This window comes from Oncorhynchus masou, chromosome 9 (assembly GCF_036934945.1).
Source record: "Oncorhynchus masou masou isolate Uvic2021 chromosome 9, UVic_Omas_1.1, whole genome shotgun sequence".
In the NCBI taxonomy this organism is placed as follows: Eukaryota; Metazoa; Chordata; class Actinopteri; order Salmoniformes; family Salmonidae; genus Oncorhynchus; species Oncorhynchus masou.
The window spans coordinates 79,195,623-79,221,512 of record NC_088220.1 but is presented as its reverse complement, the minus strand read 5'-3'; the positions used below and the strand labels follow the sequence as shown (position 1 = coordinate 79,221,512).

The 25,890-nt window shown below is 43.7% G+C and overlaps 2 protein-coding genes across 3 annotated transcripts in view; one reads left to right on the top strand and one right to left on the bottom strand.

Annotated features, from left to right (window-relative positions):
• Window positions 1-1,472: 1,472 nt before the first annotated feature.
• LOC135546652 (T-lymphocyte activation antigen CD80) lies at window positions 1,473-9,120 on the bottom strand. 2 transcript variants are annotated; one of them, XM_064975248.1, is made up of 8 exons: window positions 8,904-9,120; window positions 6,873-6,904; window positions 6,361-6,410; window positions 5,362-5,664; window positions 4,761-5,039; window positions 4,517-4,648; window positions 4,007-4,031; window positions 1,473-3,304 (listed from the first exon to the last, which is right to left on the bottom strand). In XM_064975248.1, exons 1-8 carry the CDS (start codon window positions 8,910-8,912, stop codon window positions 3,286-3,288), a joined length of 849 nt encoding a protein of 282 aa, XP_064831320.1. In that variant the 5' UTR covers window positions 8,913-9,120; the 3' UTR covers window positions 1,473-3,285. The 2 variants fall into 2 exon arrangements, with proteins under 2 accessions (XP_064831320.1, XP_064831321.1); XM_064975249.1 differs by having other exon boundaries at window positions 4,517-4,554.
• An 8,425-nt stretch (window positions 9,121-17,545) lies between these two features.
• Window positions 17,546-25,890, top strand: part of dync2h1 (dynein cytoplasmic 2 heavy chain 1) — a 290,615-nt gene continuing 282,270 nt past the window's right edge. Inside the window, 17 exon segments of the mRNA XM_064972741.1 lie at window positions 17,546-18,299; window positions 18,532-18,702; window positions 18,830-18,938; window positions 18,941-18,967; window positions 19,186-19,304; window positions 19,838-19,982; window positions 20,145-20,377; window positions 20,721-20,736; window positions 22,090-22,208; window positions 23,691-23,804; window positions 23,898-24,009; window positions 24,108-24,232; window positions 24,347-24,448; window positions 24,451-24,533; window positions 24,637-24,832; window positions 24,932-25,027; window positions 25,138-25,401. Coding sequence (XP_064828813.1) covers window positions 18,117-18,299; window positions 18,532-18,702; window positions 18,830-18,938; window positions 18,941-18,967; window positions 19,186-19,304; window positions 19,838-19,982; window positions 20,145-20,377; window positions 20,721-20,736; window positions 22,090-22,208; window positions 23,691-23,804; window positions 23,898-24,009; window positions 24,108-24,232; window positions 24,347-24,448; window positions 24,451-24,533; window positions 24,637-24,832; window positions 24,932-25,027; window positions 25,138-25,401 — 2,214 coding nt within the window. The 5' untranslated portion in view covers window positions 17,546-18,116.

Sequence of the window (25,890 nt, the reverse complement as noted above, 5' to 3'; positions counted from 1 at the left end):
CACTGATACTGCAATTTGGTGTAATAATTGCACCATACAATAACATGGATGGGCAACTTTGATGGGGGTGAGGGCCACACAAAAACTGAACTCATCATTCAGGGTCACACTGGCTCATGGGTCTACATTCCCACACATTTTTTTATTTTACCTTTATTTAACCAGGCAAGTCAGTTAAGAACAAATTCTTATTTTCAATGACGGCCTGGGAACAGTGGGTTAACTGCCTGTTCAGGGGCAGAATGACAGATTTGTACCTGTCAGCTCGGGGGTTTGAACTCGCAACCTTCCGGTTACTAGTCCAACGCTCTAACCACTAGGCTACCCTGCCGCCCCAAAGAACCTAGCCTTTTGGGGGTCCTAAGTGAAATTTATTGGGAAAAGCTACAGATTCAAAACCCAATTTGGAAATATAACCTTGTGTAGTCTACTATTCTAACTATTCCCGACTGAGTTCCTAACAGAATTGATCCACAGTCCTACAAAAGGGCTGTGTGTTGCCAACAGTTCCACCACTTATTTATAGCAAAGTAGACCATTTTTAATAGCTATTAAAAAGTTGAAAGACATCATTTAACATTAATAACTTATTCCTAACTTATATAAAAGAATACAAATATTATATGCCCTCAAGATGACCTGACATGAGAACAACATATTTTCATATAAATATTATATATATATTTCATGTAAATATTTAGCCTACATACAATTTAAAAAAAATATAATTCCAAAAAGAATCAAGACACATTGTTACACACGTTCAGCATTCGTCTTCTGCTCACAAACACTGAAAAACCAGCACCTGTACGTCCTTAAATCTGGAATTCGTAGAGGTGAAACTTCCTCGTTCGTTTGCGATATTACAACAACAAAGATGTTACTGCAAACAAAGAAATCCGTTTTCCCCTCTGACATCATTTCACATGCGATAGAAGAGCAGCGCATGTATGCTTATCTGCCCCGTTTAAAAAAAAACACGAAATAATGCGGCAGCCAATGGCGCCGTTTCACCAGATCTCAGCTTTAAAACCAGTTTAGACTGGTTGAAGTACAGTTGAAGTCGGAAGTTTACATACACTTTAGCCAAATACATTTAAAATCAGTTTCACAATTCCTGACATTTAATCCTAGTAAAAATGCTCTGTTTTAGGTCAGTTAGGAACACTTTATTTTAAGAATGGGAAATGTCAAACTAATAGTAGAGAGAATAACTTAATTCAGCTTTTATTTCTTTCATCTCATTCCCAGTGGGTCAGAAGATTACATACACTCAATTAGTATTTAGTAGCATTGCCTTTAAATTGTTTAACTTGGGTCAAACGTTTTGGGTTTGTTGGGTGAATTTTGGCCCATTCTTCCTGACAGAGCTGGTGTAACTGAGTCAGGTTTGTAGGCCTCCTTGCTATAGGTGTGAGGTCAGGGCTTTGTGATGACTTTGTTACCATTACATTTCCAATACCTTATGACTTTGTTGTCCTTAAGCCATTTTGCCACAACTTTGGAAGTATGCTTGGGGTCATTGTCCATTTGGAAGACCAATTTGCGACCAAGCTTTAACTTCCTGACTGATGTCTTGAGATGTTGCTTCAATATATCCACATAATGTTTCATCCACATAATGTTTCTTCCTCATGATGCCATCTATTTTGTGAAGTGCACCAGTCCCTCCTGCAACAAAGCACCCCCATGACATGATGCTGTCATCCCCGTGCTTCACGGTTGGGATGGTGTCCTTCAGCTTGCAAGCCTCCCCCTTTTTCCTCCAAACATAACGATGGTCATTATGGCCAAACAGTTTCATCAGACCAGAGGATATTTCTCCAAAAAGTACAATCTTGTCCCCATGTGCAGTTGCAAACCGTAGTCTGTCTTTTTTATGGTGATTTTAGAGCAGTGGCTTCTTCCTTGCTGAGCGGCCTTTCAGGTTATTTCGATATAGGACTCGTTTTACTTTGGATGTAGATACTTTTGTACCTGTTTCCTCCAGCATCTTCACAAGGTCCTTTGCTGTTGTTCTGGGATTGATTTTCACTTTTCGCACCATAGTGCGTTCGTCTCTAGGAGATAGAACACGTCTCCTTCCTGAGCAGTATGATGGCAGCAAGGTGCCATGGTGTTTATACTTGCGTACTATTGTTTGTACAGATGAACGTGGTACCTTCAGACATTTAGAAATTGCACCCAAGGATGAACCAGACTTGTGGAGGTCTATTTTTCTGAGGTTGACTTCTTTTGATTTTCCCATGATGTCAAGCAAAGAGGTCCTGAGTTTGAAGGTAGGCCTTGAAATACATCCACAGGTACACTTCCAATTGACTCAAATGATGTAAATTAGCCTATCAGAAGCTTCTAAAGCCATGACATAATTTTCTGGAATTTTCCAAGCTGTTTAAACGCACAGTAAACTTAGTGTAGGTAAACTTCTGACCCACTGGAATTATGATGCAGTGAATTATAAGTGAAATAATCTGTCTGTAAACAATTGTTGGAAAAATGACTTGTGTCATGCACAAAGTAGATGTCCTAACCAACTTGCCAAAACTATAGTTTGTTAATTAACAAGAAATTTGTGGAGTAGCTGAAAAATTAGATTTAATGGCTTCAACCTAAGTGTATGTAAACTTCTGACTTCAACTGTATGTGGGGTGGACTCGGACCTACTGGGAGATGCTGGTATAGGATCTGAGGTAAGATCTATTACGGACAGACACATTCACTTCCAGTATCCACTTCCAGTATCCACTTCCAGTATCCACTTCCAGTATTCACTTCCAGTATCCACTTCCAGTATCCACTTTCAATATCCACTTCCAGTATTCATCAGTTGAATACAGTCCATCCCTGATAAGTGCTCACTGGATAAGTGTACACTTCTCTAAAGTGCAGTGCATGTCTCTAGTCCTAATACAAACGCAGTACAAATACTAGATATGTTTCCTTGGATACTACATACCCTGGTTTAGTGCACACATTGAGGACAGTCATTGCACTTCTAGTTTTCATTGGTTCTTCTGTGGAACTCAGTCATTTGAACATACTAGTTAAATATTTATACAATTGTCAGTCTCCTCAACACCGTGAAAACACCCCTGAACTGCAGCGTGTAGAGGAAAGCTAACATAGTTTCCAACAGCAACAAGTCCAGGCAATGGTTAGGTCACCTCAGCAACCCCTTTATCATGTCCCATTAGAAGGCAGTATCCAATGAGTTCAGATTTATAATTATCAAATGATAGAACCTTTCACATTCTGCCTTCCAAATGTTCAAGTTTCTGGGTTCCTTCAGGTCAGCTGTACATTTCTGGGAAGCAGAGAAGAAGAAAGAGAGGCAAAGAAGAAAGAGAGGAGAAGAAGGAGAGGAGAAGAAGAAAGAGAGGAGAAGAAGAAAGAGAGGAGAAGAAGGAGAGGAGAAGAAGAAAGAGAGGAGAAGAAGAAAGAGAGGAGAAGAAGAAAGAGAGGAGAAGAAGAAAGAGAGGAGAAAAAGAAAGAGAGGAGAGGAAGAAAGAGAGGAGAGGAAGAAAGAGAGGAGAAGAAGAAGGAGAGGAGAAGAAGAAGGAGAGGAGAAGAAGAAAGAGAGGAGAAGAATGAAACAAAACTAAACAATTTTTGCTACTTGGCCAGGTCAGTTGCACAGGTTTTCTAAACCAATGTCAAGCTTTTGATCTTATCCCACTGGGCACAGACTTCAGTTCAACGTCTAGTTCTGATTTACATTTGGTAGAGTAGTCAACTAACGTGAATTCTAAAGTGAATTCAAAGTGAATTCACAAGAAAATTCACCATGACATTGGATTCAGGTTCAAAGTTGGATGAAAAAAATACAAAATGCTCTTACGTTGATTACTTTTTGCAAATCCAATTAGTTTTCCACGTTGACTCAACGTCATCACATCGATTTTTTGAGGGTTGACACGACGTGGAAACAACGTTGACTGGATCAGTTTTTCCCAGTGGGATTTATTTATCCTGTGAGTTTGAGTGAAACAGTGAAACAGATACTCACTCATCTCTTGCTGCTCCCTTTCCTCCTGGAGAAACAGAAAGATATAGACGGGTTGGTTGTTTAGCAAAAAAATTGATGTGTGCACAACTATGAGCCAAAACAGACAGGGTTGGCACAGCCTGTTGACAACATGTAAACCATATTCCGTCTCTAAATATTTATTGAAAAATAAATATATTTTCACATTGAACACTTGTCTCTCAATACATAGTTACAGTTGTTGGTTAGCTATCTCAAAACAAGACGTGGTATCAACAATAACATACAACGAGCTGAAACGAGCCACCTACGAGTCCCCACATGACAGCTTCTTGTCATTTTTGCTAGCTTTCGGACCTTTCAGAATTATAGCAATACACACCTTCCATGCCACATCGATGATCATAACGTTGTCCGCCAACCCATCTATATGTTTTATGAATTTATTGACATTTATATTTTATCCTGCCGGTCCCATTTCCAAGGAACAATACAGTCTGTCTCCTCTATCACAAGTAATGTCATCCTTACCTTGATTACCTCTGGCTGTCTGAGCCTTCTTTTTCTTGCTGCAAGATACCAGAACCAGGAAACACAGCAGAACAGCAGAGATCACAGAGACAGCAGAGATCACAGAGACAACAGAGATATCAGGAGGCCTGCCTATAGTAGATAAATACAATATATGTAAGGTTTCAAATTAATTAATTTGACAGAAATGTACAATGTTATACATTTAATGACAGTGATAGAAACACAGTATCTCAGTCCTCACAGACAGTGTGTTCCTGTGAGAGGGCGCCCCCTACAGCACAGCTGAGGTTCAGCCAGGGTCCAGAGGAGCAGTTGATGGATATGGAACTGAAGACAGAGAACAGCATAGAGACCGGGTCTCTCCCCCCACTGCTGTTCACTACACCCCAGTGGCTCTGGTCCAGAGGAGGGTTCAGGCTCCACTCAACATCCCTACGAGGGTAACCGTTGTCAGAGGAACATGTTACTAAGCAGCTGCCGTTGTCACAGGCCACTGTTACCTTGGGGATGCTGTAGTTGGCTGTAGAGGGGAGAGATGGAAAGGGAGGAGAGCGGAGCGAGAGAAGGAAAGGATTTGATCTTTTCTTGGTTTTACTTCCTCTAACTGAAAACACAAAACAAGGGCAAAACAACACAAGCCGGTCTAAGTGAAAGCCAATTATAGCTTTCGTTTTGGCCTCTCTTTTTAGTGAATGTATCTATGGTTTGAGCTATTACAAGCACACATCTAACAGAATCAGCTTTTTCCCCCTCATCCAGAAAGCTATGTTCCACAAGTGGGAGAATAAAACAGAAAAATGAATAAAACACAAACATGGTAAGAGAGTTTGAACTGAGGTTACCTGTCACACTGAGCTGTATGTTCTTCTGGTTGTTCTCGGTTGGGTATCCAATGTGGCATTCGTACGGCCCCTCATCTGACACCCGTATACTCCACAGCCTCATCGTTCCCTGTGTGTGGTCTACTTGAGTACGGTTTGCATACTCCGGGTGAGGGGATGGTAAGTCCCTCGTCTTATGGTAGCCATTAATGAACTTGTTTGGGTCAGGTCTCTGTACATACAGGTGGTTTGGCAGTCTCTGGATGTCAGAGGTACAGGGGAGGGTCACAGCCCCACCCACCTCTCCTATCACCATGGTGACATCTGATAGAGAGGGTGAAAGAGGTTAGAGGTTCGGGAAGGGTAGACATTAGGCAGTTCCCTTTTTCCCCCCTCCCTTATCTGTCTGACACATTTGCCCTTTTCTCTCGTCTGAGAGTGTCTGGTACATTCCCTTCTACTGAATAGATACCATTATGGTTCAGATGTTATTGCAAATCCAATCTTACAGGGAAATCGTACACACACACACACGCAGGTACACACACACACACACACACGCAGGTACACGCACACACACACACGCAGGTACACACACACACACACACACACACACACACACACACACACACACACACACACACACACACACACACACACACACACACACACACACACACACACACACACACACACGCAGGTACACACACACACAGGTAAACACACACACGCAGGTACACACACACACACACACACACGCACACACACGCAGGTACACACACACACACACACACGCAGGTACACACACACACACACACACACACACACACACACACACACACACACACACACACACACACACACACACACACACACACACACACACACACACACACACACACACACACACACACGCAGGTACACACTCACCCACCCAAGTATCTCCATCAGTAAAGTTCTGATCAGATAAAGTGGCAGGTGTCATGATGTCATATTCTTGTCAGTTGATTCAATTCTTACCTTTACTTTGAATGAACTGAACCGATACCAGGAATAGGATGACACACCTTCTGTAAACCATAACAACATTACAATCAGCTGAGTACTGTTAGGTGAGGTCACTGGCATGGTTACGGGAAGCATTCTTATTTCCTAATAACCTGTTTCCAGAAACACACTCCTAAATGTTATTAATATTATCCTTTAATTGCAGGCACACATTCCTCCAGCTTTCAGGAATGTGCTGTATACCAAGGAAACACAGAGAAAACTGCATTTCCACTGGAGACCCACAGCGACATTCTCTCTATCGGATACTGTCACCACACACTCATGTAAACAAGCTGTGAAGAGATCTGACTCTAGATAGTGTGAAATAACACTCTACAAATGAAATATTATTCTTATTAAAAAACATATCATTGTATCAAAATGAACCAATAGAGTTGCATGTAAACGAAGTATGCCAACAGCTGCAAATAATCAAGCCACAGTCCCGCCATAATCATGGTCACACAGTGAGTACTACTTACCGAAGCAGCCAACGCGCGCGCATCCCGTAGGCCTGCAGAAAACAAACACACATTCCTTCAAACAGCAGCACTCACAACCAATGGTCAGGTTTCATATGATCAGATTCATATCATGGTAAATATACACTCAGAAATGACACGAGAGTTTGCTTATTAATCCTCAGCTAATATGATGAGATACAAAAAGTAATTAAGAAATATCTTCATACTATATTTATTATAATAACCAGGTTAAGGAAATGAATGAGCATTGAGAGAAATTCTGTCTCCATGGTTACTCTGTTCCTTAATAGTCAGTCAAGAAAACCCTAGGGGAAATCCCTATACAAGGGAGTTACTTCAGGAAATTCTTTGCTACTGTGTGTGGTAGGCCTAAACACAGGGCCCAGTTTTTCAAAGGTTATCTATTCCTATTTCAGCTATAGGATAGGATGAAATGCATAGAAATATAATGAATAGAACGGGAGTCCCCATTCAAGTCAATGATTTGTCTATTCATTCTATTTCTATGCATTTAATCCTAACCGATAGGCGAAGTCCAGATATATAACTTTTTTTAAACTGGGTCCAGGTGATGAGTTCGCTATCTAGACAATCTTGCGGTGCTGTACTCGTGCCTCGTGAAATATTTGTGGTCATGGTTATTGATTCATCTCAGGGATTGGTAGTTTAAGGATAGGAGTTCAGAGTTGATTTAACGTTACTCTGAAGAGAATCAAACAACAATTCCGTTCTTCAATCGTGTGTCTTTTCCACATTGTCTTGCAAGGACTTTGTTATGCGTTAAATACTTGAATGTGAAGATATAAAAGTATTGCATCAGTAGAATGTGACAGGCCAGAGGATTGTGCGGGGGCAGACGAAGGGAACTGCCTTGGTTGTCAGATACGTTTCTAATTAATAAGCCAGGGGGAATCCCCAGAAATATACATCTCCGTTGTTATGGTATCAGCTTGTAGGATGAGTTTCATGAACACAGGTTATAGTATCAACAGTACAGAAGAACTGTACATTGTTGCAGTATATTAAATATATTGCTATAATGCACACACATGAAAACAATTATACATAAACACAACATAAGCATGCACGTGTGCATTCAGTGTGCATTCCTATGCATTTGTGTATGCCTTCATGGTCAATTGAGCATGTGGCAAACAGTAGTTTCACACTGATCGTAATCCTGACACAGATGCTTTTGTTACGTTGCAGCGAGAGTGAGTGGAAAAAGGTTGGTACTAGAAATATGCTGAATGAGGAGTTTATGTTCATGTTTACTGTGTTACTCAGATAGCAGTCAATAAAAACTGAAATCCATTATGAAATGTTGTAGTTTTATCAAAACACAAAATATGAAAACTTCAGAGTTAATCTGACCATAAGTAGGTGAAATCCACTGTGTGAAAATGTTTAACTTTATCCATGTGATTGACAATGTTTGCAAATAAGTAATTTCAAAAATATATAATGCACTGTCCATGCAACAAGATTTACATATTAAACCATTTCGACAGAGATGATGATAAATGTTTATTTAATATATGTAATATGACACTACGGAGGTTTTACACAGGCAGCCCAATTTTGCCAATAATTTGTCTTTTGACCAATCAGATCAGATCTTTTGCCAATAATTAATCTTTTGACCAATCAGAATATATCAGAATTGGGCTTCCTGTGTAAATGCAGCCAATGTCCTGTCAGTTTTTATGGCTCCATCATCTGTTGGCTACATGTCTCCAGATACTACAGTCAACCCTAAGAGTAGGAGTCACATCTCTACAGCGATTGTTTTGGTTAATAACCTGAAACACCAACAACCTCCATTCATTCAAGATATATGATATAGTAGGTTAAACTGAATACTATAATATTACATTATTTAATTAAACTGCTTCACCTTAACCTGCACTGTATTACCTAAGTAAATCTACGACAACAATAGCACATCCACTATAAGCCAGTCTGGAAGAGCTGTAAATATTTGTAACAGTTATATAGCCTATGAGGGGGAAATAAAGACATTCTTACCACAGTCATGCTTTGCCTTTCTCAACAGCCGTAATCGAGTGTGAAGCCGGAGAAGTTGGCGTGTGATGTGTTCTCAGCACAGACAACCAGACCCTCTTCCTTCAGCATTCTGGGGGTGTGGCTTTAGCCAGGGAAAGTCCTTTTTGCTTTTCTAGTTTACTAATGTTGCCATTGTAGCATACAGCAGCTTATCAGAATTTGGTCCCTTCTTACAACAGGGTGTGTTCCTATTGTGTGAGTGGTGAGGGGGTGGGGTTAAGTTAAGACTCTCACTTCCCCATATATACTACTGTTCAAAAGTTTTAGAACACCTACTCATTCAAGGGTTTTTCTTTATTTTTACTATTTTCTACATTGTAGAATAATAGTGAATCAAATCAAATCAAATTTATTTATATAGCCCTTCGTACATCAGCTGATATCTCAAAGTGCTGTACAGAAACCCAGCCTAAAACCCCAAACAGCAAGCAATGCAGGTGTAGAAGCACGGTGGCTAGGAAAAACTCCCCAGAAAGGCCAAAACCTAGGAAGAAACCTAGAGAGGAACCAGGCTATGTGGGATGGCCAGGCCTCTTCTGGCTGTGCCGGGTGGAGATTATAACAGAACATGGCCAAGATGTTCAAATGTTCATAAATGACCAGCATGGTCCAATAATAATAAGGCAGAACAGTTGAAACTGGAGCAGTACCACGGCCATGTGGACTGGGGACAGCAAGGAGTCATCATGTCAGGTAGTCCTGAGGCATGGTCCTAGGGCTCAGGTCCTCTGAGAGAGAGAAAGAAAGAGAGAATTAGAGAGAGCACACTTAAATTCACACAGGACACCGAATAGGACAGGAGAAGTACTCCAGATATAACAAACTGACCCTAGCCCCCCGACACATAAACTACTGCAGCATAAATACTGGAGGCTGAGACAGGAGGGGTCAGGAGACACTGTGGCCCCATCCGAGGACACCCCCGGACAGGGCCAAACAGGAAGGCTACATATGAAGACATCAAAACTATGAAATAACACATATGGAATCATGTAGTAACCAAAAAAGTGTTTAACAAATCAAAATATATTTTATAGTAGCCATCCTTTGCCTTGATGACAGCTTTGCACACTCTTGGCATTCTCTCAACCAGCTTCATGAGGTAGTCACCTGGAATGCATTTCAATTAACAGGTGTGCCTTCTTATTAAAAGTTAATTTGTGGAATGTATTTCCTTCTTAATGCGTTTATTTATTTAACCTTCATTTAACTTGGCAAGTCAGTTAAGAACAAATTCTTATTTATAATGACGGCCTACCCCGGCCAAACACGGATTATGCTGGGCCAATAGTGCTGTACCGGTACCTCCTGTATATAGCCTCCTCACATTTACTCTGTACCGGTACCTCCTGTATATAGCCTCCTCACATTTACTCTGTACCGGTACCTCCTGTATATAGCCTCCTCACATTTACTCTGTACCGGTACCTCCTGTATATAGCCTCCTCACATTTACTCTGCACCGGTACCTCCTGTATATAGCCTCCTCACATTTACTCTGCACCGGTACCTCCTGTATATAGCCTCCTCACATTTACTCTGCACCGGTACCTCCTGTATATAGCCTCCTCACATTTACTCTGTACCGGTACCTCCTGTATATAGCCTCCTCACATTTACTCTGTACCGGTACCTCCTGTATATAGCCTCCTCACATTTACTCTGTACCTGTACCTCCTGTATATAGCCTCCTCACATTTACTCTGTACCGGTACCTCCTGTATATAGCCTCCTCACATTTACTCTGTACCTGTACCTCCTGTATATAGCCTCCTCACATTTACTCTGTACCGGTACCTCCTGTATATAGCCTCCTCACATTTACTCTGTACCGGTACCTCCTGTATATAGCCTCCTCACATTTACTCTGTACCGGTACCTCCTGTATATAGCCTCCTCACATTTACTCTGTACCGGTACCTCCTGTATATAGCCTCCTCACATTTACTCTGCACCGGTACCTCCTGTATATAGCCTCCTCACATTTACTCTGTACCGGTACCTCCTGTATATAGCCTCCTCACATTTACTCTGTACCGGTACCTCCTGTATATAGCCTCCTCACATTTACTCTGTACCGGTACCTCCTTTATAGCCTCCTCACATTTAAAAAAATGTTATTCAGTTTATAGCCTCCTAAACATTTACTCTTCACACCTTTTTTATATAGCCTCCTCACATTTACTCTGTACCGGTACCTCCTGTATATAGCCTTCACATTTACTCTGCACCGGTACCTCCATATATAGCCTCCTCACATTTACTCTTGACCTCCTGTATATAGCCTCCTCACATTTACTCTGTACCGGTACCTCCTGTATATAGCCTCCTCACATTTACTGACCGGTACCTCCTGTATATAGCCTCCTCACATTTACTCTGTACCGGTACCTCCTGTATATAGTTTCCTCACATTTACTCTGTACCTGTACCTCCTGTATATAGCCTCCTCACATTTACTCTGTACCTGTACCTCCTGTATATACCTCACCTGTGTACCTCCTGTATATAGCCTCCTCACATTTACTCTGTACCGGTACCTCCTGTATATAGCCTCCTCACATTTACTCTGTACCGGTACCTCCATAGATTTATAGGAGCCTCCTCACATTTACTCTGTACCGGTACCTCCTGTATATAGCCTCCTCACATTTACTCTGTACCGGTACCTCCTGTATATAGCCTCCTCACATTTAACTGTACCGGTACCTCCTGTATATAGCCTCCTCACATTTACTCTGCAGGTTCCTGTATATAGCCTCCTCACATTTACTCTGCACCGGTACCTCCTGTATATATCCTCACATTTACTCTGCACCGGTACCTCCTGTATATAGCCTCCTCACATTTACTCTGTACCGGTACCTCCTGTATATAGCCTCCTCACATTTACTCTGTACCGGTACCTCCTGTATATAGCCTCCTCACATTTAACCGGTACCTCCTGTATATAGCCTCCTCACATTTACTCTGTACCGGTACCTCCTGTATATAGCCTCCTCACATTTACTCTGCACCGGTACCTCCTTATATAGCCTCCTCACATTTACTCTGTACCGGTACCTCCTGTATATATCCTCACATTTACTCTGTACCGGTACCTCCTTATATAGCCTCCTCACATTTACTCTGTACCGGTACCTCCTGTATATAGCCTCCTCACATTTACTCTGTACAGGTACCTCCTGTATATAGCCTCCTCACATTTACTCTGTACCGGTAGGTTATATAGCCTCCTCACATTTACTCTGTACCGGTTATATAGCCTCCTCACATTTACTCTGTACAGTACCTCCTGTTAGGACATTTAAACGGTACCTCCTGTATATAGCCTCCTCACATTTACTCTGTACCGGTACCTCCTGTATATAGCCTCCTCACATTTACTCTGTACCGGTAACCTCCTGTATATAGCCTCCTCACATTTACTCTGTACCGGTTACCTCCTGTATATAGCCTCCTCACAGGTTACTCTGAGAATTACCTCACAGGTTAGGATAATTTAACTGCTGAAGGTTAGTATATATTATTTACTCTGTACAGGTACCTCCTGGATATATCCTCACATGCAGCTGTAGGTTCCTGTATAAGCCTCCTCACATTTACTCTGTACCGGTACCTCCTGTATATAGCCTCCTCAGGTCTAGGACCTCCTGAATATAGCCTCCTCACAATTACTCTGCAGGTTCCTGGAGACTAGTTTTTGGCTGCTTCTTTATTTATAAAAAAAAAATGTTATTCAGTTTATTTTAGTAAATACTTTCTTCACACTTTTTTTTTTAGATAAACGGTATTGTTGGTTAAGGGCTTGTAAGTAAGCATTTCACTGTGAGGTCTACACCTGTGTATTCGCATGTGACAAATACAATTTGATTTGATTTGGGAGAGAATGTTGTTTGAACAAATGGTGTTGCATACTGATGTATGCCTCAGGAAATGTCCCGGGGTTTCCTGGTTTCCTGTCCTGATGTCAAAGAGAAACACCGGCGTAGACTAATTATATCCTACTAATATAGGGAAACACTTTTAAACCCACTTCGATACCGAAGTGACCTTTCATAGAAAGTTAGGAGAACTTACGCAGCAGGTTAGGAAAATTAACGCAGCAGGTTAGGAGAATTAACGCTGCAGGTTCAGCTGCAACAGGTTAGGATAATTAAGCAGCAGGTTGGAGAATTAACCAGCAGGTTAGGAGAATTAACGTAGCAGGTTCTAACTAGCAGGTTAGGAGAATTAACATAGCAGGTTGGAGAATTAACTGTAGCAGGTTAGGAGAATTGTAGCAGGTTAGGAGAATTAATGCAGCAGGTTAGGCAATTAACAGCAGGTTAGGAGAATTAACTCAGCAGGTTGGAGAATTAACGCAGCAGGTTGTCTTAACCAGCAGGTTAGCTGTTCAGCAGGTTAGGAGAATTAACGCAGCAGGTTAAAAGAATTAACATAGCAGGTTAGGAGAATTAACGCAGCAGGTTAGGAGACTAGGGTTAAGGTTAGAAAAAGGGTTAGGGTTAGCAAAAATGCTCCCCTAACCTGCCACGAAAATAATTTTGAATCAAAGTGGCATGAAAAGAGTGTGACCTACCTAATACACTGTACCCACCCTTATCTGGTATAATGAGTGAAGTGAGTAATTCACTCTGTGTTCTGAAGAAGTGTGATTTACTTGGGGGAAGGACTCTTCCGCTTGGTAGATTTTGAGTCATGTAGTTTATCAGTGCTGCTCCAGCGATAAAACATTCTAGATGCAGCATACAGCAACACACTAGCCAGGTGGGTACCAACTGCAGTGTCTCTACCCAGGACTCAGCTGTTCAGCAACACACTAGCCAGGTGGGTACCAACTGCAGTGTCTCTACCCAGGACTCAGCTGTTCAGCAACACACTAGCCAGGTGGGTACCAACTGCAGTGTCTCTGCCCAGGTCTCAGCTGTTCAGCAACACACTAGCCAGGTGGGTACCAACTGCAGTGTCTCTGCCCAGGTCTCAGCTGTTCAGCAACACACTAGCCAGGTGGGTACCAACTGCAGTGTCTCTGCCCAGGTCTCAGCTGTTCAGCAACACACTAGCCAGGTGGGTACCAACTGCAGTGTCTCTGCCCAGGTCTCAGCTGTTCAGCAACACACTAGCCAGGTGGGTACCAACTGCAGTGTCTGTACCCAGGACTCAGCTGTTCAGCAACACACTAGCCAGGTGGGTACCAACTGCAGTGTCTGTACCCAGGACTCAGCTGTTCAGCAACACACTCGCCAACACACTGCAGTGTCTCTACCCAGGTCTCAGCTGTTCAGCAACACACTAGCCAGGTGGGTACCAACTGCAGTGTCTGTACCCAGGTCTCAGCTGTTCAGCAACACACTAGCCAGGTGGGTACCAACTGCAGTGTCTCTGCCCAGGTCTCAGCTGTTCAGCAACACACTACCCAGGACTCAGCTGTTCAGCAACACACTACCCAGGTCTCAGCTGTTCAGCAACACACTACCCAGGTCTCAGCTGTTCAGCAACACACTACCCAGGACTCAGCTGTTCAGCAACACACTACCCAGGACTCAGCTGTTCAGCAACACACTACCCAACACACACACTACCCAGGACTCAGCTGTTCAGCAACACACTACCCAGGACTCAGCTGTTCAGCAACACACTACCCAGGTCTCAGCTGTTCAGCAACACACTAGCCAACCAACTGCAGTGTCACTACCCAGGACTCAGCTGTTCAGCAACACACTACCCAGGACTCAGCTGTTCAGCAACACACTACCCAGGACTCAGCTGTTCAGCAACACACTACCCAACACACACACTACCCAGGTCTCAGCTGTTCAGCAACACACTACCCAACACACACACTACCCAGGTCTCAGCTGTTCAGCAACACACTACCCAACACACACACTACCCAGGTCTCAGCTGTTCAGCAACACACTACCCAGGTCTCAGCTGTTCAGCAACACACTACCCAGGACTCAGCTGTTCAGCAACACACTAGCCAACACACACACTACCCAGGACTCAGCTGTTCAGCAACACACTACCCAGGACTCAGCTGTAAGTATACCCACCCAAGTACTCACACCCCCAAACCACGTACATAACTGCAAAAGAATGTGTCAGGATGAGGCTTTCCTCCCCTCCATACAGGCGACACATATCAGACAATCAGCTCAGACCATGCTGACACAGTGTGCAGCATGAGGGCTAAACTCAGACACAGAGGTGTGGTAAACCTCAGTATTAACACGGACTGCAGAAACTCCCTACCAACTCATCACACCTATTGCCTCGGCACACATACATACACACGCGCACACGCACATTAAAGGAAGTGAGGAGGAGCTCTTACACCGTGGCTGAGGGATGAGATCATAAAAACCATATGAATAACTTCAAAAGAAAACAAAGCAGGGGCTTCTGGGAAAGGGTGGCCATATATTTTTATTGAAAGGGATTTCCTTAATTTCCTACATTTTTTAAAAAGAGAAACAGAGCTCTACTGCTGACTTCTTCGTATTCATAATGTCATAAGAACTTCCTCCGCAGAAGGCAGACTATACTTTACTATACTATACGTTCCCTCTTTAAAACATAACAAAAAGTAGAATAAACAGCTATCTTAGTCCTGACCTGACTGTTTATGAAAGTGATTTGATATTCAATAAAAATGGTCTGAAATTTTTCACGAGCAGGACCATCCACACTACACTCGGCTGTGCTGAATCCCTACAAGGACTCACTATTACAATTATGTCTGCCATTTTAGCCTTGATGTGTTCTTCCCTCATAAAGACTGATTCAAAAATTCTGAAAACTATTCTGATGTGAACCAGCTAGAAATGTTGCACAACTATAAATTACACTACTACATTATACAATCCAGAGAGAGAATTGAAACCCCAAGCTAAACTATGAAAACGCCACATGATATGTTCCATTTGCTTTAGCTTCTCCAATAACCATCATTATGCCACCCAGGTGATTTGTCTCTGGTCTACAATATCACAGTCAGGGGCTGTTCTCCTTTGTCCCGAATGGGCCCAGCTGGGTGAACCTTCTGAGTCTGAATCCTGCCATTTGAGGCTGTCAAAGGGGGTAAGCCGTGCCCTGGGAAACTAAAAAACACCAAAGCATTCTCCTACCCTACATGCATTCCTGTCTCAGTTCAATCATGCTGGCTGGCATACATCAGATAGGTACTTTATAGCATTGACCTGCAAGCAGTGGCTTGTTGCCGGGCCAGTGATGAAGGACTCGAGATGATGAATGGAGTTTGTTTTTATTTAATTCCATGATGGTGATTTTATTTATTGCTGTTGAACTTTCTGAAATTGGAATTCCGTGTAGAGGCCAGATGTACAGAGTAAAAATGTTCCTTCCACTTTGACATTACAGAGTATTTTGTGTAAATTGTAGAATGTTTTTGTTGATGAATTAAATCCATTTGAACCCCCCTTTGTAACACAACCAAGGGATGTGAATACTTTCTGAAGGTACTGTTCGTCAATCACTTCAGTATACCTGCATGTTGTATTAATGGCAATTACCTGTATATACTGTATACAGTAACTCAGTGATGCCAATTTAGCAATTTTGTTGCTAGATTTAGCAACTTTTCAGACTACCCTGGCAACTTTTTTTTCAAACAGCACCGAGCAGCAAATTTAGCTACTTTTAAAAATGTATTTGGAACTTTTAGCAACTTTTGAAAAGTCACTCAAAAGCTAAAATGCACGCATTTTCCCTCGAAATTACACAAAAACGATTTTCTCTGTCACACACTCAGTTACAACACACGTCCCTGGCTGCAAAAGTGCATTGTGAATGACGTGCACAGGCAAATTGTTGTTGGCTGACTGCTGCAGTAGTAGTACGGGTTCGATGAGCCAAACCCAATGGATATAGTTGGTCACGTATGTATGATCTTGAACAGAACTTACAACATCAAACAACATGTCTCAATCAAAAACGCTACAGCCAGAAGTACAGAAAAGAGTTTGAGTCTGTACATGAACAAATGTCAAATCATATTTTTCGCCGAGATGGCAAGTCAATTTGAGTAACGTTATTGTGTATTCTAGGTAATTATGCAGTTTTACGTTAGCACGCAATGACATCCCAACGTAATTTTGCAATTTTTAGCAACAAATCAACCTGCCTCTAGCAACTTACCCTGAAAATTAGTTGGCAACACTGAACTGCATTCTGTTTTCATTTCATTTTTTGTATTTCACGTGTGTTTTTCTTATTTTAAGCAAAATCTTTAGCTTAGCAAAGTAGCTACCCTAAAAGGTTGCCATATGTTTTTGCAGGATGTGTGACAGTGTGATTCACTTTGATATTAGCTGCTTTTTCCGCTAGGGAATCCATTACTGTTCTTCTGCATTGTTGGAAAAACCTCATAAAAGCTAGTTTCACTGTACAGTTTTAGACCTGCTGTATGTATTCGGTGTACATGACAACACTAAAGTTGAAGCCCTTCTCTCTGCCAGTGGCCTACCACGGATAGCTACGGCACTTTAAAAACATTTTACGTAACCAACCAGTGAGCACTGCAGTTCAGATAGCTAGCTACGTAGCTGCCGTAGTTTCAATGGTAACTACGCCAGCTTCACTCTTGGTGCAGAAACAAGACATCAACTGCAGATTATGCAGAAGTACCCACTCGCCTAAAATTGGGATAGTAATGTTAGTTTTTACGTTGCAGATATAATTTAGTGCTTTGATGTCCACATTCGGTCTTATAGTCGAAGTGACCTCTTTAACCCGTAAGTACGGTATCTAGCTAGCTAGATGAAACTGTTATGAACTTGCTAGCTATAGGTAGCATGATTAGCTACGCTAACTAGGTACCTACCCAGGTCGTTAGCTTTCCAGGTAGATCGCAAACGCCATAACATGCCAGTTCATATATACCTCAGTGATGCCAGTGCGTTTCGTCTTTACAACTGGCCGTCTGTTTGCTGACGGTACGTTATTGGACGTTTATGGACTACGGTTTTTAAGATCATTTGCTAGCTTAGCAATGCAGTTAGCTAGTGAGTAACAAGTGGTTTGGCTTGACAGACATTTGGTTAGCCCAGTATGGATGTGTGACATCGTCAGAGTATGACATTAGCTGTTTTTTTCACCAGTGAATCCGAAACCAATCTGTTCAATTGGTCACAAAACAAGAAGTGAAAGATGCCTCACGGCTCGGATGACGCCCGCAAGCAGTTCGTCCTCACCACGACAGGGAACTACTTCGGCCTAACGCCGTCTGCATCCCTGGTTGAGTCTGAGGAACTCAACAACTTCTTAGATGATGGGAACGAATTCGTGCTTGCTGTCAACAAACATGAGAATGACCTGTGCCTGTCAAACAAGGTATACTAGACAATACAACATATCATATCCAATTAGTAATATTGTAAAACACACACATTGATAAACATACACTTCTTTCTCTGTTCACATCTACCAAGATAAGAACAGACGTTTTCTTGTTAACCAGGTTCTTAGCTATGGACTTTATAATTTTGTTCCTACATAATCGAAATTGACCTAACCGCAAACCAATATCCTATTTTTTTCTGCTTTTTATTATGGCTGTTTAAAGATTGAGGCTGGGTACAGCAGAGAGAAGGTGCTAGTGTTCTTCAAGCTGCGTCCCACAGTGATAACAGAGGAGAACCTGCACCAGAATGTCCTGGTGTCCTCCATGCTAGAGTCTCCTATCAGTACCCTCTACCAGGCCGTGCGACAGGTGTTCGCCCCTATGCTGCTCAAGGTGAGATCGGTTGCCTGTGTGATGAACATATATACCTGTGTACTAAAGAGGTAATACCTTTATACCTTGCAGGTGTGTGTTAAAGGTGTGTTTTATAGATTTTTAAAAATGTATTCCCTTATTCAAGGATGAGCGGTGGAGCTCAGCGTTTGACCCTAAGCTTGCGGGCCTGCTAAGTGAGTTGGAGCAGGGGCTAGGCTCTGTGGTCCGCAGAGCTGGAACAGAAGACTCTGGCAGGGGAGTCCAGGGGAAGATGACATCCTGGGTGGGTGCACACTGCTCATCACATGATTCAGAATAGCCTGGATCCGGATCTCTATGAGCTTTAGCAAACCCCTCAGCCTAGGATATATCTACTAGTACATCAAAATGTAACAGGGGAATTACATCAAATAATATCAAGACATAAGAGCAACAACGATCCCCGGTCTAATCATAGTTCAAAGTTTAAAACCTCCTGTTGGTGTGTTCTTCTGTCTGCAGGTATTCTGACCCCGGTGGATGAATTCCAGTACTGGGCTGATCTCTCCGAGTCTGGGGACAGGAGCGCTGTGAGAGAGAGGGCCGCACACTTCTCTGAGCTCTTCAAGCCCATAGAGAAGGCATGGACTGCATGTCTACTACCATTATATCATGTCCAGTGTGCTAAAGAGTGAAAAAAAAACCAGGACTAGACAATCATTTGTGCCAAATGTGATATCCCTCCTAAATATCATGGGCTAATGTCCCGATCCAATCACAAAGACCAGCAGGCTTCTCATACTGTATATTACAGTCATGAAGTTCTATTGTGTATTGTCCATTTTTATTGTGTATGACGTGTATGATACTGCCACAAATTTCCCCCAAGGGGACAATAAAGGCAGTAAAGTAAAGAATGTTCCGGCTCAGATTGTCCTCATCAGCCATCTGCTCACTCACCATACCCCAGACTCATCCCAATCAAATCTGTCGTTCTGCCCCTGAACAGGAAGTTAACCCACTGTTTCTAGGCCGTCATTGAAAATAAGAATTTGTTCTTATTAACTGACTTGCCTAGTAAAAAAAATCAATCATGTCATGGTCACCATCAACCTATGATGGAAGGAAGGGGTGAGTGAGCATGTTGACCGTCTCATCCCTCTGTGTGGATCAGGACTACAGTGGTCTGGATGGTGTCTGTCTGGCTGATGCTGTGGAGCTGGTGGAGGTGAGCAGAGACACACTGGATGACGTGTGGAGGCAGAACGACCATGATCCTTTTCCTGAGACACGCATGCTCAGACTCATGGACGTCATCGGTATGCCACACACACACACAGGCCCACACCCACTGCTCACAGATGCCCACGCCTGGAGCTGAAAATGAGCTGTCAGAGAGCTACTCTATATATTATGGTGTTCGTTTATTCCAGAAGGCCTGCCATGGCTTGTGTTTCTGACTGTGTGTTTATGTGTGTCAGGTGGTGCGCTGGGCAGGTACGTGCAGAAGAAACTGAGTGGTGTGAAACTCTTTTTGGACCCGTTCCTGTCTGTGAGGGAGAGCCTGAGAGTCGGCCTGGTCATCTGTGAGCAGTGGGTGTCGGCCTGTGAGCACCTGAGTGGACAGGTGTGGAAGAGATACGCCCCTTACCCCTGGAAGGGAGACAAGCATCGCCCACAGGCCCTGCACAGCCTGGCTCAGAGACTGGATGAGGTCAGATGCACCAGCTGTCAATCCTTCTCAGTGTCATTAACATCATTGTCATAATTGTATATCAGGAAGTATAGGATAGCCATGCACTCCCTCTTCATGGATCCTTTTGACTAAGTCACGACACCCCACTTCCTTTTTTTCTCAAGTGACAATGTTCCTGATATTCTATCCTGTGGTTACTGATGTTAGCTTTACCAAGTAACTTAATGACGTGTGTGTGTAATGTATATTTGACATGTATGACTGTCCGTGACTCATCTTTCACCGCTTCTCTTTCTGAGGAGGTGACCATCCGTACAGTTCTTGACAAACTCTGACCTGTGTGTGTGGATGTGTGTCTCAGGTGGTGACGATCCGTACAGTTCTTGACAAACTCTGACCTGTGTGTGTGGATGTGTGTCTCAGGAGGTGACCATCCGTACAGTTCTTGACAAACTCTGACCTGTGTGTGGATGTGTGTCTCAGGTGGTGACCATCCGTACAGTTCTTGACAAACTCTGCCCTGTGTGTGGATGTGTGTCTCAGGTGGTGACCATCCGTACAGTTCTTGACAAACTCTGACCTGTGTGTGTGGATGTGTGTCTCAGGAGGTGACCATCCGTACAGTTCTTGACAAACTCTGACCTGTGTGTGGATGTGTGTCTCAGGTGGTGACCATCCGTACAGTTCTTGACAAACTCTGCCCTGTGTGTGGATGTGTGTCTCAGGTGGTGACCATCCGTACAGTTCTTGACAAACTCTGACCTGTGTGTGTGGATGTGTGTCTCAGGTGGTGACCATCCGTGGACACTTCTTGACAAACTCTGACCTGTGTGTGGATGTGTGTCTCAGGTGGTGACCATCCGTACAGTTCTTGACAAACTCTGACCTGTGTGTGTGGATGTGTGTCTCAGGTGGTGACCATCCGTACAGTTCTTGACAAACTCTGACCTGTGTGTGGATGTGTGTCTCAGGTGGTGACCATCCGTACAGTTCTTGACAAACTCTGACCTGTGTGTGTGGATGTGTGTCTCAGGTGGTGACCATCCGTACAGTTCTTGACAAACTCTGACCTGTGTGGGTGTGTCTCAGGTGGTGACCATCCGTACAGTTCTTGACAAACTCTGACCTGTGTGTGGATGTGTGTCTCAGGTGGTGACCATCCGTACAGTTCTTGACAAACTCTGACCTGTGTGTGTGGATGTGTGTCTCAGGTGGTGACCATCCGTACAGTTCTTGACAAACTCTGACCTGTGTGTGTGGATGTGTGTCTCAGGTGGTGACCATCCGTACAGTTCTTGACAAACTCTGACCTGTGTGTGGATGTGTCTCAGGTGGTGACCATCCGTACAGTTCTTGACAAACTCTGACCTGTGTGTGGATGTGTGTCTCAGGTGGTGACCATCCGTACAGTTCTTGACAAACTCTGACCTGTGTGTGTGGATGTGTGTCTCAGGTGGTGACGATCCGTACAGTTCTTGACAAACTCTGACCTGTGTGTGTGGATGTGTGTCTCAGGTGGTGATGATCCGTACAGTTCTTGACAAACTCTGACCTGTGTGTGTGGATGTGTGTCTCAGGTGGTGACGATCCGTACAGTTCTTGACAAACTCTGACCTGTGTGTGTGGATGTGTGTCTCAGGTGGTGACGATCCGTGGATGTGTGTCTCAGTTCTTGACAAACTCTGACCTGTGTGTGTGGATGTGTGTCTCAGGTGGTGACGATCCGTGCCCGGTCCATGAGAAGCTGCTTCGTCTGCTGCCTGGAGGAAAACAGCAGGCCTTGGCCTCGGCTCGCGTATTTGAACCCTTCTCTGGCCTCAACCCCTTACACTACAACCCCTATACTGAGGTATGTCAACAAATTGGAAACAAACAGACTTCAGCACCTCACTTCACCCTATTAGAATCTGAAGTCAAATGTCTTCTGTTTCCTGATGATCTGGTGCTTCTGTCCCCAATCAAGAAGGGCCTACAGCAGCACCTAGATCTTCTGCACAGATTCTGTCAGACCTGGGCCCTGACAGTAAATCTCAGTAAGACAAAAGTAATGGTGTTCCAAAAAAGGTCCAGTTGCCAAATTCCATCTATACACCGTTTCCCTAGAGCTTACAAAACTATGCATACCTCGGCCTAAACATCAGCGCCACAGGTAACTTCCACAAAGCTTGTGAACGAGCTGAGAGACAAGGCAAGAAGGGCTTTCTATGCCATCAAAAGGAACATACAATTCGACAAACTAATTAGGATCTGGCTAAAAATACTTGAATCGGTCATAGAGCCCATTGCCCTTTATGGTTGTGAAGTCTGGAGTCTGCTCACCAACTAACAATTCACAAATTGAGACTCTGCAAAAATATATTTAGTGTACAACGTAAACCACCAAATAATGCAGGCAGAGCAGAATTAGGCCGATACCCTAATTATCCAAATCCAGAAAAGAGCTGTTAAATTCTACAACCACCTAAAAGGGAAACGATTCCCAAACCTTCTATAACAAAGCCATCACCTACAGAGAGATAAACCTGGAGAAGAGTCCCCTAAGCAAGCTGGTCCTGGGGCTCTGTTCACAAACACTAACAGACGCCACAGAGCCCCAGGACAGCAACACAATTAGACCCAATCAAATCATGAGAAAAAAAAAGATAATTACTTGACGCATTGGAAAGAATTAACAAAAAAATAGAGCAAGCTAGAATGATATTTGGCCCTAAACAGAGAGTAAACAGTGGCAGAATAACTGACCACTGTGACTGACCCAAACTTTAGGAAAGCTTTGACTATGTACAGATTCAGTGAACATAGCCTTGCTATTGAGAACGGCCGCCGTAGGCAGACATGGTTCTCAAGAGAAGACAGGCTATGTGCACACTGCCCACAAAATGAGGTGGAAACTGAGCTGAACTTCCTAACCTCCTGCCCAATGTATGACCATATTAGTTACATATTTCCCAGACCCACAAAGAATTCGAGAACAAATCCAATTTTGATCATCTCCCGTATCCATTGGGTGAAATACCACAGTGTGCAAGATTTCTGACCGTTTTGCCACAAGAAAAGGGCAACCAGTGAAGAACCAACACCATTGTAAATACAACCTATATTTATGTTTATTTATTTTCCCTTTTGTACTTTAACTATTTACATCATTACAACACTGTATATAGACATAATATGACTTAAACGTAAACATATGCTTCCCATGCCAATAATGCCCCTTAAATTGAATTGAAAGAGAGCGAGGGAGGGAGTATGTAAAATGACAGAACTACATATTAGAAGCTTTAATGTTTACGGAGTTACCTGAGCTGGTTGATGTCTCTCTCTGCTGTAGCCTCTGTGGAGGGCGGCAGTAGCCCAGTTTGAGCGAGCCATCGCCCCAGCAGAGCAGGAGGTGGCAGGCAGACTGAAGGCCTACATAGCAGATGTACAGGACAACCCACAGCAGGTCAGAACATCACTTTTCTAGTTACATGAAGTTGAATTTCATTGTTTTGAAAATGCTGACCTCATTATTAATTCATTGAACTTGTGTATAAAGCTGCTGCAGGTGTTTCAGAAGCACAAGGAGCTGATCAGACGACCCAACGTCAGCAAGGAGCTGCAGTCAGAGAGAGAGACTCTGCTGGCCAGACTGCTGGAATACATCAAGGGTCAATAGGAGTTCAGTACTTCAGAGACTATGTCATAATGTTGTTTGTGAAGTCACCCCTCATGTCCTAATCCTGAATTGACCTTTGACCCCTCCCAGTGCTGCGGACAGACTTTGAGGGTCGTTGCCATGGCGCCCCGGGAGAAAAGTCTGGCCCCCTGGCTGGCCGGAATCTCCCTGAGGTCGTCAACAACATTGTATGGGTCCGCCAGCTTCTCCATAAGGTGTGTGTGCAGTTCGTCTCTTTCTCTCTTTGTGTGTGTGTGTGTGTGTGTGTGTGTGTGAGAGAGAGGGAGCACAGTGTGTGTTGATTGATCGGCTGACTGTTTGTACCTGAGGTGGAGGACTCCATCAAGATAGCGCAGGCTCTGCTGTCAGACCTGTCAGGGTTCCGCTCCTTCCTGCGGTTCTGTGACGACCTGCTGGAGGTTCAAAAATATATTTACGGGCCTACGAACAGGAACAGTTTGATGACTGGTCCAGAGACATCCTCTCTGGCCTGTCTGACCCCAAGTCTGGCATCAGGTCAGTTGAGAACCATACAGCAATTTGTCTGTCTGTCTGTCCATCAGTCCATCCATTCTGTATTAATGGTGTATAATAAACCCACTGTTCTCCCTCCCTCCAGTCTTCAGGCCAGTAACCGTGTGATGGAGCTGGATCATATAGATGGGAAGCTGAAGATCCAGTACTCTGACCGTCTGGTGACTCTGCTGAGGGAGGTCAGACAGCTGTCAGCCCTTGGCTTCCCCATCCCAGCCAAGATCCAGCAGGCTGCCAACACCGCAGACAAGTTCTACAGACAGGCCATCATCCTCAAACAGGCAAGGACACACACACACACACTGTTTTACGCACACACATGGACCCACGTCCTGTGTTTTATTTGTGTTGAGATGTGACTCTGTGTTTGTCTCTGGCAGGTGGCCCACTTCTACAACACCATCGACCAGCAGATGATCTCCTCTCAGAGACCCATGATGCTCAGCTACGCCCTGGCCTTTGAGCAGGTCATCAAGGTACTGACGCATCCATAGGCTTATAGATCTGTTACCAGCACCTCCCCCCGCCCCAACCGAATGCTTTAAGGAATACCATTTCAAATATCCTGTCCCTTTTCCCAATGCAGCAGAATCCACGGTCCCAACCCCGGGACTCTGGCGGGAAGCTGCAGATCACCTGGGATAATCCCAAAGAGCTGGAGGTGTACATTGGAAAACTCCAGTCTGCCGCAGAGAGACTCTCCACTGAGAACCGGAAACTGAGGAAGTGGCACACAGACTTCACTGAGAAGGTGGTGGCCCTGATGACTGTGGACCTGCTGAGGCACCAGCAGCGCTGGAAGGATGGCTTACAGGAGCTCCGCACCGGGGTCGCCACACTGGAGGCACAGGTAACCACGGAGAATGGTAGGGAGTCTGGCTAGCGAGCTGAGATCAGGGTAAGAGTTATAAAGGTCTGCGTTTAGTATTTGGTGTTTCATTAGGATCCCCATTAGCTGTTCCAAATGCAGCAGCTACCCTTCCTGGTGTTCAACACAGAACATGGAACATAATACAGGATGACATAATACAGAACATCAATAGACAAGAACAACTCAAGGACAAAACTACATATATTTTTAAAAATGTACATGTAGCCTACATATCAATACATACACACACACTATCTGGGTCCAATAGGGGAGAGGCATTGTGCCGGGAGGTGTTGCTTTATCTGTTTTTCAAACCAGGTTTGCTGTTTATTTCAGCAATATGAGATGGCAGGAAGTTACATGCAATGATGGCTCTATATAATACTGTACGATCTCTTGAATTTGTTCTGGATTTGGGAACTGTGTAAAGACCCCTGGTGGCATGTCTGGTGAGGTAAGTGTGTGTGT

Excerpts from the sequence above, each read along its gene's own strand:
- LOC135546652 (XM_064975248.1), bottom strand. Across the intron at positions 5,665-6,360 it reads TCAGTTCATTCAAAGTAAAG|ATGTCACCATGGTGATAGGA; the intron begins GTAAGAATTGAA and ends CCTCTCTATCAG. Across the intron at positions 4,649-4,760 it reads CTCACAGGAACACACTGTCT|GCAGGCCTCCTGATATCTCT; the intron begins GTGAGGACTGAG and ends TATCTACTATAG.